This window comes from Cynocephalus volans, chromosome 4 (assembly GCF_027409185.1).
Source record: "Cynocephalus volans isolate mCynVol1 chromosome 4, mCynVol1.pri, whole genome shotgun sequence".
Classification (NCBI taxonomy): Eukaryota; Metazoa; Chordata; class Mammalia; order Dermoptera; family Cynocephalidae; genus Cynocephalus; species Cynocephalus volans.
The window spans coordinates 155,692,949-155,707,188 of NC_084463.1; the positions used below are offsets into that span (position 1 = coordinate 155,692,949).

The 14,240-nt window shown below is 39.1% G+C and overlaps 1 protein-coding gene across 1 annotated transcript; it reads right to left on the bottom strand.

Annotated features, from left to right (window-relative positions):
- Nucleotides 1-1,511: 1,511 nt before the first annotated feature.
- On the bottom strand, nt 1,512-12,344 carry MS4A6E (membrane spanning 4-domains A6E). Its single transcript, XM_063095386.1, has 7 exons — nt 12,305-12,344; nt 10,911-11,073; nt 9,434-9,568; nt 6,697-6,753; nt 4,395-4,604; nt 2,503-2,604; nt 1,512-1,679 (listed from the first exon to the last, which is right to left on the bottom strand). Exons 2-7 carry the CDS (start codon nt 11,055-11,057, stop codon nt 1,587-1,589), a joined length of 744 nt encoding a protein of 247 aa, XP_062951456.1. The 5' UTR covers nt 11,058-11,073; nt 12,305-12,344; the 3' UTR covers nt 1,512-1,586.
- Nucleotides 12,345-14,240: the final 1,896 nt, after the last annotated feature.

Sequence of the window (14,240 nt, forward strand, 5' to 3'; positions counted from 1 at the left end):
GTGATGCAGAAGTGGAGCAGATTTGTTGGTGGGAGGTTAGGAGCAAAACTGGAGTGAGAGTACAGTAGATGGATACACCAAGTGTGTATTCTCTGTTGGATTCCTCTCCTGTGGCAGGAAGATAGCACCACGTGACTGACAATCACACCAGGAGAATTTCTACTAGAGAGACAGAGTCCTCAAAGAGTGACTTCTTCTCTCTCTCTCTCGCTCTCTCTCTCTCTCTCTCTCTCACACACACACACACACACACACACACACACACACACACACTTTATCCTCTATATTCTCTTAGGCAGAAGACAGTCTTCTTTATTATGTGCCCAAATACTGTTCACTGCATGTGTAATAGCACTTAGTGCCCTGTATAATATTTTCCTAATTTTAGTGTCATCTCTGTTTCCCCTATTTGACTGTAAATTCCTTGAAGCCAAGAAGTGTATCTTATTCACTTTGGTAACTCTGGCATCAATAATGTCTGCTACCCAATATGTGTCAATGAATGTTGAATGTCCATAATAGGCAAATAACTAAGAGAAATGGTGTACGTGTGTGTGTGTGCATGTGCGTGTGTGTAGAGGGGACAGAGGACAGGGAGGAGGTGAAATGAGGAGATAATTGGAAGAAAGAGCTGAAATCAAAGGAATCAACATTCCAGTCTCCGACTGGAAAAAAAGAGCAGGGAAACCATCGGAGCATCAAAGGATCTGATACAGTGGGTGTGACCCTGCTACAGTGGGTCAGGGCAGAGAAAACATGAAAAAATCTTTCAAAGAAATGGGGCTCATATTAAATTGAGGATACATGTGTGTGAATGTGTGTGTGTGTGTGTTTCTTTGTCCATGTTGAGGCTTAACAATTAAACAATTGCTCTTTCTTATTTTGAAATTCGAGAAAAACGTAAACTGGTTGTGGTTGTCTCCTGATAACAGATAAGGATTCCCAGTTATCTTTTGTGTGCTTTTCTTGTTTTGTTTGGCTACGTGGTGTGAGGGAAAAGGATTTCAAATTTAGGCTTACATCTATCATTGTTGACTTTCTCTGTGTTTAAGTGGAAAAGTAGAAAAATGAGTTTCTAAATAAAATATGCAATCAAAGACTTTATTTTCAAGGTACCTACTTTTATAGCCCTTGAGACTTCATAGGAGGGGGCTTGTCTCCAAGCACTAAGGAGTTAAATATGTGTGATGAAACACTAGCGCCTACAATGAAAGCGTCTGAACAACACAGTGAATCAGTTAACTCCTGTTGACAATTAAGTGCTACAAGAAAAAGTTGTCTCCTTTGTCTCATCAGGGCCCACAGGATTATCATTCTGCCTAGTTTTCGGGAAATGACCATGGCTATTTGGCCAGTCTGGTAAATGGTAAGTTATATCTCTGTGCCTTGGCTAAAGCCAATATCAGGTAAATCAAGAGACTCCCATTAAACACATATATTCAATGACAAGAAAACAATTTTTTTATTGTCCATTGCATGAAAAGCCTACATTTAAGGAAACTCAGATTTTGCTTTCTTGTAATGGTTAAGTTTTCTATATTATCATAAAGACCAACTTTCTGATGAATATTCCCTCTCTTTTTTTCCTAAGTCAATAGTTCTTCATATCCAGGGTCACAAGTTACTTTTGAGGCCATACTCGATTTATTCATGTATCTCCGAGGCAAGAAAAGCACACTCTAGAAGAAGCAAAATATATTAGGTTTTCAGTCTTTACTGAAGTTCAACTTAATATACATATATATATAGAGAGAGAGATGTCATTTTCTCCAAATTTTATATGTAGAACCTTAGCTGTTCCAAGATGACAGTAGCACATCATCAAATTCTTCAAATAATTGCTACTCATCAACCTAGTATTCATTCTTCTTTCTATAATAAAATTTTAAATAGATCAAAGCTTTTTAATTTAGTTAAATAAAGTCAAAGCCCAGAGTTTTGGTAGGATAGTATCCTATGGAATTTGATTCAGCAATATTATTTTTATAATTATTTTTATATCTTTTAGGGAAAAAAGAATTTTAAGATGACAAGAAGGGAATACTGAGCATTGGACATTTACAGAATCCATTCACACATGCAAATGCCCTTTGCCAAGTCAGGACTGGTAAAAAGATTAGTGGCTGTGGCAGAAAGTGTTGGACTTGGAAGGGAGGCAAACTAGATCTAGTGTCCTGAGCACAGCCACAAACTGTATGATGCCAGGCAAGTCATTTAACTTTCCCGAGCCTCCAATTATTCTTCACTTGGAAAATGGAAAGATTAAACCAATTGATTTCTCAGGTTCAACTGTCTTCACATCCGATGAGTCCTTAGCTGGTTGGCTACCCAATTGCCATTTGCTTTCCTCATCAAACTGTCCTCCATCACCATCCAAACCACCTCCCGTGTGTATCTCATGACCAAGGACTTATTGTTTCCTTTTCCACTCCTGGTGACACAGCCCAGTACATCTCAGAGATACACCAGACATGATTCAGTGAAGTTGGCCAGCACACTCACCCCAGGGAAGTCAGAGTGAGCCTGTTTCCACCAAAGCACAGCAGTGAGCACAGCTAGGCAAAGCTCCAGCACAGTACAAATCAGCATCACAGACAGAACTCCCTGAAATTAAACAAATAAAAGATTTGTGGTGCTTAAGTCAACTGAAACCTTCATGCTTTGTTGGGAGGTGACTGCAGAGATGAAGACCACATCCAGCATCAGAGAATAAAGTAAAGACACCATCAGGAAGGGAAAACTGCTCCTTCCAAGCCTAGCAATTGGCTTCATTAAATCCCTTTGTTTATTTCTTTCCTTGAGAAGAAGAGGGGCAATGAGGAGTAACTAACTCAACTAACCCACTTTATACACACCTGTGTTCTCACCTCTCTGAAACACAGATGATCTTGATTGCACTGTTACTAAGTAAAAGAGCAGAGTGGTGTAATAACCCCCAAGACTGAGAATCAGCAGCTCCCGTTCTAGCCTCACCTTTACCACTTAGTAGCTATGTGAGCCTGGACAAGCCGCTCTATGAATCCAGCTTCTGTTTTCTAATTCAACACTGTGTATAATAATATTTCATTCTCAGAGATCTGTGAGGATCAATGACATCGTGACTGTGTAAGCCCTTTGTAAAATTCATAATGACACACTCTTCTACGTATCTGAACCCCTTCAGGTATGCTTCCTAGGGTCTTTTTGTGCTGTTTTGTTTTGTTTTGTTGTGACTGTCAGAGTTAGAAAAAGCAATAAGGTAGAAAACTGCCACAGTTGCTAACAACCCAAACCAACCCAAAAAAGGCACTACACCAAGAGGATATGTTCTACCATTTCTGTCGTAAAGCATCCTTCATGCAGAACTGGCCATATGATAGAAAAGGGAGATAATGTGATTTCAGAAACCTTTAGTTTATTTGCACACAGTTAAACAGATACAATTTGTCTACATTACCTAGAAATTGTCCCAACCAGCCAGAACAATGCAATCTCTCTCATTTATAATATAAAATTATCCCACCATGCTTTATCTACTACACAAATTCCTCCCAAACTTGTCTCCAGCATTTTTCCCAAGTGGAGTTGGCTTGCCAGGTGTTAATTAATACCATATAATACAAGCTCACATACATGTACTTTTTCTCATTATAATATCATTAATTTGGGGAGAGGCACCTGGAGCAGCTCCAGCAGGAGTGGTGAACAAGCATGAGTTTGGACAGACCTTTCTATCTGGCCATCCTTCAGCTTGCAAACATTGCCAGCTAACACTCTTCATCTCCCTATATTTCTTTTCCCCTAATTTAATAAATCCCACCTCTTTCAGCTTGAAGAAAAAACAATGTTGTTGTCTTCTTGCCTGATAAGTACTGCTCATTATTGTGACCATTGGAAGGAGGGGAATACCGCGACTTCAAACCCCTTATTTCCTACTCTCTGACTCTCAGTGCTGGGCCTGATGTCTTCTCAGACCTAGTTAATCCCCCACCACATACACATACATAGCAGCTTTTTTTGGTTGGCATTTCCCGATCACTTGTGTCTTTCTGCTATTTTTGTCCTTCTTAATTCACCACTCTATATACCAAGATGCTCAGTTTGACAAACTCATATTTTATGCCTCTAACATCTGGATTTGTTTGATTATTAAGAAATTCTACCAGTAATAAGTTTTTGTTTTTCAACATCAACCTTATTTGACATTCACTCTTCAATTTCACCCTGTTAGGATATAATCCCATAGCCTAGCCCCTATATATCAGCCCTGTAGTCCCCTTTTCTTTACATAGCCCTGACCTTCACACAGACATTCAAACCAGAAAGAACAGAGAGACTTTAAAAGGAAAGGATAACAAAAAGCCAAGGTTTCAGAAATCTCATAATATTGTAACATTCCATCTAAAAATACTTACAGCCAGAGTGCCTTTGGCGGCGAGGCACTCCTTGATATCATATGGATCATGATGATAGTAAAAAGGGTGATGTACTGTTGGTGTACTCAATTTGCTTAACTCACACTGCAGTGAGGCAGGACCCAAAGCAGCCAGGTTGACAGAGAGCAGAATGGAACCCACAAGAGCAGACAGAGCGCTCAGAATGCTGCCAGCCAGGCTGCTATGAACCTAAAAGAGAAATTCTTGGTAAGAATCACTCCTAATGAGCAAAAAGCGTCTCTTATACATCATTAGCAGTACATTAGAATAATTTATTCCTTAATCTGTCTCCCTTAGTCGGTCTAGAATTGATCATTTATTTCTGTATGCTTCCTCAGTACTGAGCAAAATCTCTCAAACTAGAAGGTAAATTTTAGCGGAGCGAATGAATAAATAAAATGTTTCCCCTTTAGGCAAGACTTCAGCGGTGTGGCAGAGAATGTTACTCTCCTAAATTCTTTAGCCTGGACTGACAGCACAGTCCCTTGAAGCTATAACAGAGTTATAGACACAGGCCCTTGGATGGTATAAGGTGTAGGAGGCAGTGTGAGATGGAAGAAAAAGATCTGGACTGGATGTCAGGGAACTGAGGTCACAGTGCTATATTTACCTCAATTTTCCCAGTTACCTTTAACACTCGGTTTCATTTCCCACTCTCATTTCCACATTTATGAAGTGACAAGAAGAAATAAGATGGTCTCAGAAGTAGCTTCCCTTCTTCCCCAACTCACGGAAGGGAATGATTGAGCTGAGACCATTCTGAAAGCTAAATTTATAGACTGATGGGTTCCTGGGCACATCCAGCAGCCATACATTAAAGTGTTACTTAATCCCATATAGACTCTTCTTCTTTAAGAACTTAGCAGTTGATACTTTGGGGCATCAGTTCCCCCAAATAATGGCTAAAGTACATACTCCTGGACCTCTTGATAACCAGTCACACTCAGGATGCCTAAAACGTATATTTCTTAGAAGAAACTAGGTTTGTGCTGGGATGGCAATCTTCAATCTCAAAAAAGGACTGATATAATGTATGACAAGAGTCAAATTCACTAAAGGCTCAATGTCTTTGGTGAGCCTGAGCCCACTCTGAGACCACCTTCTGTATCTTTGAGCTTCCTTCCATATTCACTGTAGGATTGTTCTTCTCTAGAGTAAGAGCCCTATACACTTCCCTGGAGATCTAAAACCATTATTCTTATACTATGCTATTCAGTATGGTTGTCACTAGCCACGTGGCTGCTTAAATTTAAAATGAAATTAAATAAAATTTAAAATCCTGTTCCTCAGTTGCACTAGCCACATATCAAGTTATCAGTAGCCACATGTGACTACCATATTGGAGAGCAAAGATGCAGTGCATTTTAACCATCACAAAATAATCTATTGGAAAACACTGATCCAGTGGTTTGGGTCTAGTAAGGGGTTTCAAATAACCATCTCTAAATTCTGATGAAAGAGAGCTGTTAACATTGTCCTGAGCACTCTCTCTCACTTCCTTGCTGCCTTCAGTAGACTTTTGCAACCAGAGCTTTCAAAATGAGATTATATGCTATTGCATTGTAAGGCATTTTCACACACAACTTCTAATATCAACCCTTCGAGAAATATAGGATTGATTGAAGATTCAGTGAAACTGCACAGATTAGAAAAGCTTTTCCATATAATCCAACTTTCTTCTCCCTACCATTTCCAATTTCAGTTTTCCCTGGAAGGATAAAGACTGGTAATATTGTTTTCTTATCTAATACAAATGACTAATGCCAGCTTTTAGGACTCAAGGGTTTATGCTCAAACGCAATAAAAGTATTAACTTTTGGTGAGATAGATGAAAGAATGAGAGATAATTCCTCACATAAACAGCATTTTAAGTAGGTTTTCTCAAGGGTTTTGACATGTGCTTAAACAGGAATCCACAACAAATACACCTCTTTTTGACACTGCCAGCTTCTTTGCCATCAAAGACCTAAATCTGAAAGCCAGTTACCACTAAAAGGGCAAGATAAGTAAGCAGAATTTTTCTGTAATAGACTCTTGGGCACTGATCGAGAGTATAATACAATACTTTGAGTACGGATTTTGATTTAGGGTGCAGTGAGTAGTTGAAAAAATGTGCTCTGGACAGGGATATGGAGAATCCAGGCTCAGCTCCTAACTCTTAACAAATAGCTGCTCCAGAACTTAGTTTCTATTTTATCCAAGTGGAGAGACTGATCCTGAAGAGTTCTTTGGAACTTTCATTTTAATCCATCAAGTTGTGTATTATGGTTCTAATACTCACCAGAGGCTTAGTTGACCTTTTCTCTGTGATGATTGATAGAGATCCAGAGATGACAAACTATTCAGAAAAGGCAGAAAATGACCAGGTCAGTTTCCACATACAGAGTAACTACAATGTTGCTATCATGGTGTTTATGGAAAACTCCCATGAGAAAAGCTGTGGGGAACCAATGACCAACAAAGTAAGATCTATCTAAATATACATATTTGTCCATTTTGCTCATAAAGCATTCAAAAATCAAAAGGCACATATGAGCAACAATCTAGTCCAATAAACAAAATGAGGACCTTAAAAACCAAGAAAGAAGGTGCTTTGTTTTGTTTTGCTCTGTTTTATTGTTGTCGTTATTAATTTTTTTTAATGAGGGATGAAAGTTTTGGAGTCAGATGTTCTCTAAAGAAGAAAATGAAAGCAATAGTATGATTAGAAAAAAAAGAATGGGGGATAATCACGTGGTTTTTGTCCTTCATTCTGTTGATGTGATGTATCACATTTACTGATTTATGTGTGTTGAATCATCTTTGCATACCTGAGATGCATCCCACTTCATCATGCTATTAATGTGCTGTTGAATTTGATTGCTAGTTAATATAGAGTTTGGTTGTGTTATTCGATCCCCCCCCAAAAAAAAAAACACGTGGAAATCTCAGCCCCAATGTGGCAGCTTTGGAAACTGCTTGAGTACTGGGGGTGGATCCTTCATGAATGGATCAGTGATCTCCCTGGGTGGTGAAGGTAGTGAGTGAGATCTCTCTCTATTAGTTCCTGTGAGAGCTGGTTGTTTGTACCTGTGATCTGCTTGTACCTGCTGGCTGCCTGGACTTTCCACCATGAGTAGAAGCAGCCTGAGGCCCATGCCGAATGCAGCTGTCCCAGAATCATAAGCCAAATAAACCTCTGTTCTTTATAAATTGCCAGTCTCAGGCATTCTATTATAGCAACCCAAAAAAAGGACGAATACGCTAGTCTTTTTTTTTTTTTTTTTTTTGAAGACTTTTGCATCTATGTTCATCAGGGGTATTGCCTGCAGTTTTTCTTCCTTGTAGTCTCCTTGTCTGGCTTTGGTATCAGAGTAATGCTGGTCTTGTAAAATGAGTTTGGAAGTATTCTCTCCTCTTCAATTTTTCAGAAAAGTTTGAGAAAGTTTGGCATTAGTTTTTCTTTAAAAGAAAAGAATGGAGAAAGGTGAGAGACATGAGAGGACAGAGACACAAGTTTTAAGTTCGTGTCTCCCCAGCCTATAGCAAAATGGTAAATGAGAGCAGAATAAAGGGTGAGGCTAAATGGAAGAAAACCCTAAGGCTGTGTTCAGAAAATTAAAGAAATTATTTTCACTCTCTGGAGCATCTATGATCTATTAGGGCAGCTAAGTAACAGAAAATCCTTTGACAATTAAAAAAATGGGGCAAAACAGAAGAAAAGTTTTGGTCTCAGTGGTCTCTGCATTAAGTAATTTGTCTATGTAAATAAATGCTGAGTCTTTAAAAAATGGATTAGATGCCTCTCCAAATGTGGGCTGTGCTTAGTGACTTGCTTCCAAAGAGTAGAGTGTGGAAAGGGGAGGGAAAGAAGTAACTTTAGAGTGAAGAAATCTAGAAAACTCTACCTGGGCCACTTGATCAAAGATAACTTCATCAGTGACTAATCATCTTGATAGAATGTAGCCTCACTATGACCTGAAGAGAAAGACACTTCACCGTTTCATCTTTACCTAAAACTTCATCACCCTAGACTAAGCATGAGAAAGATATCAGACAAACCCAAATTTAGGAACATCCAACAAAAATCCTGGCCAGTTCTACTCAAAACTATCAGAGTTATCCAGGACAAGGAAAGTCTGAGAAAGTGTAGAGGAGCTTAAGGGACAGAACAACTAAGTGCAATGTAGTATTGTTAATAGGATCTTGGAATAGAAAAAGGACATTTGGGTGAAAAAAATTGTTGAACTCCAAATCAAGTGTTGACTTTAGTCAATAATAGGAGAAAAATGGACCAGGTAGAGAATGAGGTAGACTTCTGGAGGCATCAAAGAAACAAATGGAAGGAAGACAAATATGTGATAACGACGGAGTCAGGGGAAGCTGATGGAAAAAAACACTGTGAAAGAGAATCTTAATTGTGAGAAAGACTCACCCACATCAATCTAGATGAGAGCTGTTCTCTGAGAATGGGATTTCGATGTCTCTTGACACCCCAGACATGGAGCTATTTCAGAGATATTTTCAATCCTTCACTGGAGTACAGACATCTGCTCAGCCTACTCTGGGTACCACTTAATGTAGCAAAAATCATCTTCAAAGTGTTTAGAGATGAAAGTGCTCCTTCCTTCGTAATTCCCACAAATATCCATGTGGTTTTTTTGTGAACATGCGGCGTCTTTCCTTGCTGCTCATTTTACTGTAGAGAAAGGTCCTTCCCAACATTATCCTGCTTTGTGGATTTTTACCTACTCCTGGGAGATGCCAGTACCTTCATTGTAGCTCAAAATGATAATGTGATCTTCCAAAAAAATTTTTTTATTTGAGCCAGATAAGAAATAGATCTAAAATCAGGTGACTCCTGTCCTCCTACCCACCCAGGCCTTCCCTGGACTACACACACAGGAGATCAAATTCTACCATTGACTCCTTGCTCCTGGCAGACAGGGACATAGCAAGGTGGCAGGTGAAGAGTCTTAGTGATTGGCATTGTTGTCCCCTCTCCATCCCATCCTACCCTCCTCAGGAACTCTACTCACACACAAGCCTCCTGTGAATGGGTACCCAGACTTCAACAGGGTAGAAAACACTGCGGTAAAATGTGCAGAGAAGAAAGCAGACCCCAAAATGATCCCCAAGCTCAACAGCATCACACCACACAGGATCTGGATAGACTGTTGGAAGAAAAAGGAAGATCAAGGATTAAAGCCAGCATTTATAAAGACAGGGTCTTCTCACTTCTCCCATGGTGTTGGTCATTATCACCTTTGGCAAGATCCCAGTGAAGATACAGACATTGTAAAACACCTGGAGTGAGAAATACAAAAAGACATTTTGGAGGAGATGCTGTTCTTCCACGGAAAATCACTGTCTTGGGCCATCCGGCAAGTGCTCAGCAGAATTCAGGCATTTCTGCCTTTTAGGCTCTGGTCTGTCTATGACCCTTGCTCCCAGCTCATGGCAAGTGCTGGGATTTGTTTTCCCAGCTCCCTGTGTCCACGACTAAAACTCTCTTTCTACCTCTAATAAAAACAGGAGACATTTGAAAGCTCTCACGTTCTCTTGAACACCAGTAGTTTATGAAAGCCCCTCTCTACACCTCCCAGATTCCACTGGGCACAACAACATGGACCCCGCCCTCTGGATACCTCCTTAACCTCTTCAGTCCATGTCCCTGTCGCTGTGCGTCCCGAAGCTCTATCTTAAGAGGTAAAGTTTTCCTCCCTGACATCCATCTTCACCTCACAGAATTACAGCCCCATTGATACTTACCAAGCAGTTTCTAAACTTTGTGTCACACGAGGCTCACAGAAACCCACATGACTGTATAACTGAGGCAAGGCAAGCCGTCCCACCAGGTTCTGAAACCTGGTCATACAGAGTGCCTCACCTCAGATCGTGTTATTGTGGAAACAATTCTAGAAACCAGAACTCTATTTTACTCCCAGTACAAGATAGATTCCTTCTTCCCTTCCTCCCTTTATTCAATAGTTTCCTTAATAAGTCCTGGCTAAGAAAAGAGAGACAAACAAATCGTAAATATCATGTCCATTCTCAAAAGGAAAGGAAAAAGGAGGGAAAGGAAGTTTGTTTTTCCTGTAATTTGCAAAGAGGGAAAAAGAGTCCTTTGGGAAATCAGTATAGATTATTAAATGTGCAACTAGTGAACACATAGAAAAGATGCATTCAAAAGATATAATTATTTGCCAGCATTATTTTCATAAAAAAATAGAAGTACTTTATTCAAAAATACAAAAATAACAAATGCTGCAACAAAAGTTCAATTGTTTATAGTCAGAACAGAATAAAAAATATTTTTAATACTACCTCGTATGGAAAGGTTCTGGAGAAGGTTTAATGGCTCTACCAGTGGCTTCTACTGATCTGCAGATCAGTCTGAAGTCCCTCTGATAAAACTCAAATTGTCCACAACACAATGAATCTCCAGACCCAAGACACAGAGTCCCTTCCCCTCTGCCCTCCACCCCACTCCAACATGTTCTGAATTGGATTTACCCCAATAACTTTGACTTCTGCCTTTAGACGTTTCTTCAGGCTATCCTGCGTCTGGTTGGTGGGTTTGGGTTTCTCTGTTTGGGGGATGTTGATGCCATGTGGTGTGAGCACTACAACAGTCTCGCTGGTTATGGGCTGTGATATCATGATGGCACTGCCAGTGCTGGAAGAGAAAAGAAACTCAGCTCTTAAAAGTACAGAGCTCCCAGGCTCTGCCTCCCCAAATTGAAAGTGACTGTCCACCCATACATAGTCAAAAAAAACCCTTGGTTTCATAAAGATTTTTCCATAAAATTTGACATAATCCATTGATTTTTAGATAATAAACACATCACAGGAAGGTAGCAGTATGGATCTTGAGGGGGGTCCGATGTTCAGAAGCAAAGGGTCACACAAAACTTGTAATATGTACCAATCTCCCTTTCCCCTAGTCGTATGTTCCACAGCATTGCCATATATTTGGTGAGTTTCATTCTTAAACTACTCCACTGGTCAAAATATGACTAGAGTTGTAGTCTTTGACCTTTTCCTACTCAGGCTCCATATGCTCAGACTATCTAACTCTGCTCAGTTTTTGCTTTAATAGTATTCATTAGCATTAATCTCAGATATTTTTTATCATATTTTACTAGACATTATTCTGAAGTGTTTTAATCCTTACAACAACCCTGCATGTTAGTTAGTAAGCAAAATAATTTAATAGTTAAGAAAATTCAGAATCAAAAAGCTTAAGTTATGAGTGGAAAAAATAAACAATTTGCATATATGCCTGACATAGAACTGATGCTGAAGAAACATTTACAATTGCAATCATTTATCATCCCTATTCACGCAACTAAGAAGCTGTAGAAACAGCACTGAACCGCAGCTATTCCTGAGTCGAAGTCCTTGCATAATTGTCTAAATCATGCAACCTCTTCCTACTTTTCCACTTGGCAATGGCAGCCTGTGTCTGAGTCTGTTCACTCTGGAGAAGCAGCTGCATACATTGTTGTCAGAACAGACTTGGAGTCATAAGACCTAAGTTCAAAGCCTGGACCCTCCATTTGTTTGATATAAGGACCAAGCTGCCTGTGGTACTAATTGCCAAGCTCAGCTTGGATCTCTTTTCACTGCACCATTCTCAGCCCGAGGGCTGCCCAGTTTGCAAATGGCCTGAGAACATTTGAAACAAGAGTTCTGCTCCCATTAATCATGTGTACTTAGTTAAATGACCAGGATCAAGCAGTTGGAAAACAGAAGAAACAGTGTTGAAACCAGTTACTCCTTCCCTTTGCCCATTCTCTTTCCAAAATGCTGTAGTGCCTCTATAGGAGCTTTAAGTCAAATTACCCCTCAGATGTGGTCACAGAAAGGGAGTGGTGAGCTGAGGAAAGTCTTTCAGTATTGCCTACCTCTGACCGTGGACCAGCCCTTTGGTTCCAGCTGCGCTGTCAAAGAATCCCAGGAGCTTTTTACCCTGGGTTTTCAGACAGTGCTATCAATATTTCTTACTTGTCTTCATCTTCTGGAAATTGCCAGTGCTTCCTTAGTCAAGTGTTGACAGCTACACAGGATGTGATACTTACAGATTGCAGATTTTTGACATGTGCCTGCACTTCCTTTTTTAAACTCCTTGCAACTTCAGAAAAATCACAAATACTGTAGAATCAACTGATGATTGAGAGAGTATAGGAGTCATGGAGCTTTATGAGTGAATTGTCACCCCACTCACTAGCTCCCTATTATTAGACAAGTCTGAATTCTTCCTGAAGCCTCCGTTTTCTAATCTGTTAAATAAGGGAATAGTACTAACACTGGAGAATTGTTATACTTATGAGAAACAATGTTTACAAAAGCCTGTATTTCTGCCAAGGAGCTTTCAATAAATTGTATCTAGGAAAGTAATATTGTCAGGAATACTAATATTGATAAATAATAATATCCTATAATATATAGCTAACTATAGTAATAATAATAGTAATAATGACTATACTGCTTTCAAGGAACAATCAATAACATATAGCTAACAATCAATAATGATAGCTAATAAAACATAGGGAAAAACTTTTTTTGTTATTTTGTTACTTTTATACATATATTTTTTCTTTTCCCAATTCCCCAGTTTCTTGGCAGGCTGAAATCAGGCAACCTGCCTTCATAGAACATAAAATTTGCTGTTTTAAAGTGCAAACTTCCGTGGTATTTAGTACATTGATGGTGTTGTGCAACCATCACCACTTTCTATTTCCAGAACTTTTCTTCATCCCCAAGTAAGACCCCATACACATCAAACAGTCATTCCCCATTTCTCCTTCAGTACAGCCCTGGCAACCACCAATCTGCTTTCTGTCTTTATGGATTTTCATGTTCTGGATATTTCATTAAAAAGAATCACACAGTTTGTGGCCTTTGTATGTGACTTTTGTCACAAATCATATTTTTTAAGAGCACTGATGTAGGATGTATCCGTACTTCATTTCTTTCTGTGACTGAATATTATTCCACCGTATAGATATAACATACCTGTTTGTCCTTTCATCAGTGACGGGCATTTGGGTTGCTTTTACGACTGTGAGTAATGCTGCTATGAACATTCAAGTACATGGTTTTGGTGTTTGTTTTAATATCTCTTTTCAATTCCTTTAGATAAACACCTAAGACTAGAGTTGCTGGGCCGTATGGTAGTTATCTGTTTAACTTTTCGAAGAAACACCAAACTGTTTTCCACAATGTTTGCCCCGTTTTATACTCCCACCAGCAATATATGAGGGTTCCAGTTTCTCCACATGCTTGTCAATAACCTATTATTTTACTTTTTTAAAAAATAAACTTATACATTTTATAATTGACACATATTAATTGTACATATTTGGGGGATACAGAGTTATATAATACATGTATACAATGTGTGATGATCAAATCAGGGTAATTAGCATATCCATCGCAAAACTTGAACATTTCCTCATGATGAGAGCATTTGAGTTTCTCTCTTCTAGACATTCGAAAAAATACAATAAATTGTTAATTATATGTCCCTAGCACTACTACAGACCACTAGAACTTATTTTTCTTATCCAGCTGTAATTCTGTATCTGTTAACCAACCTCTCCCTATCCACCCTTCCCTTGCCTCTTCTCAGCCTCTAGAAACCAATATTCTACTCTCTACTTCAACAAGTTGAACTTCTTTTTAGCTTCTACATATGAATGAGATTATGTGATATTGATATTTCTGTGCCTATTTATTTTACTAAATGTAATATCTTCCATTCTCATTCACATTGCTGCAAATGACAGGATTTCATTCTTTTTCAGGGCTGATTAGTATTCCATTGTGTATATATACAAC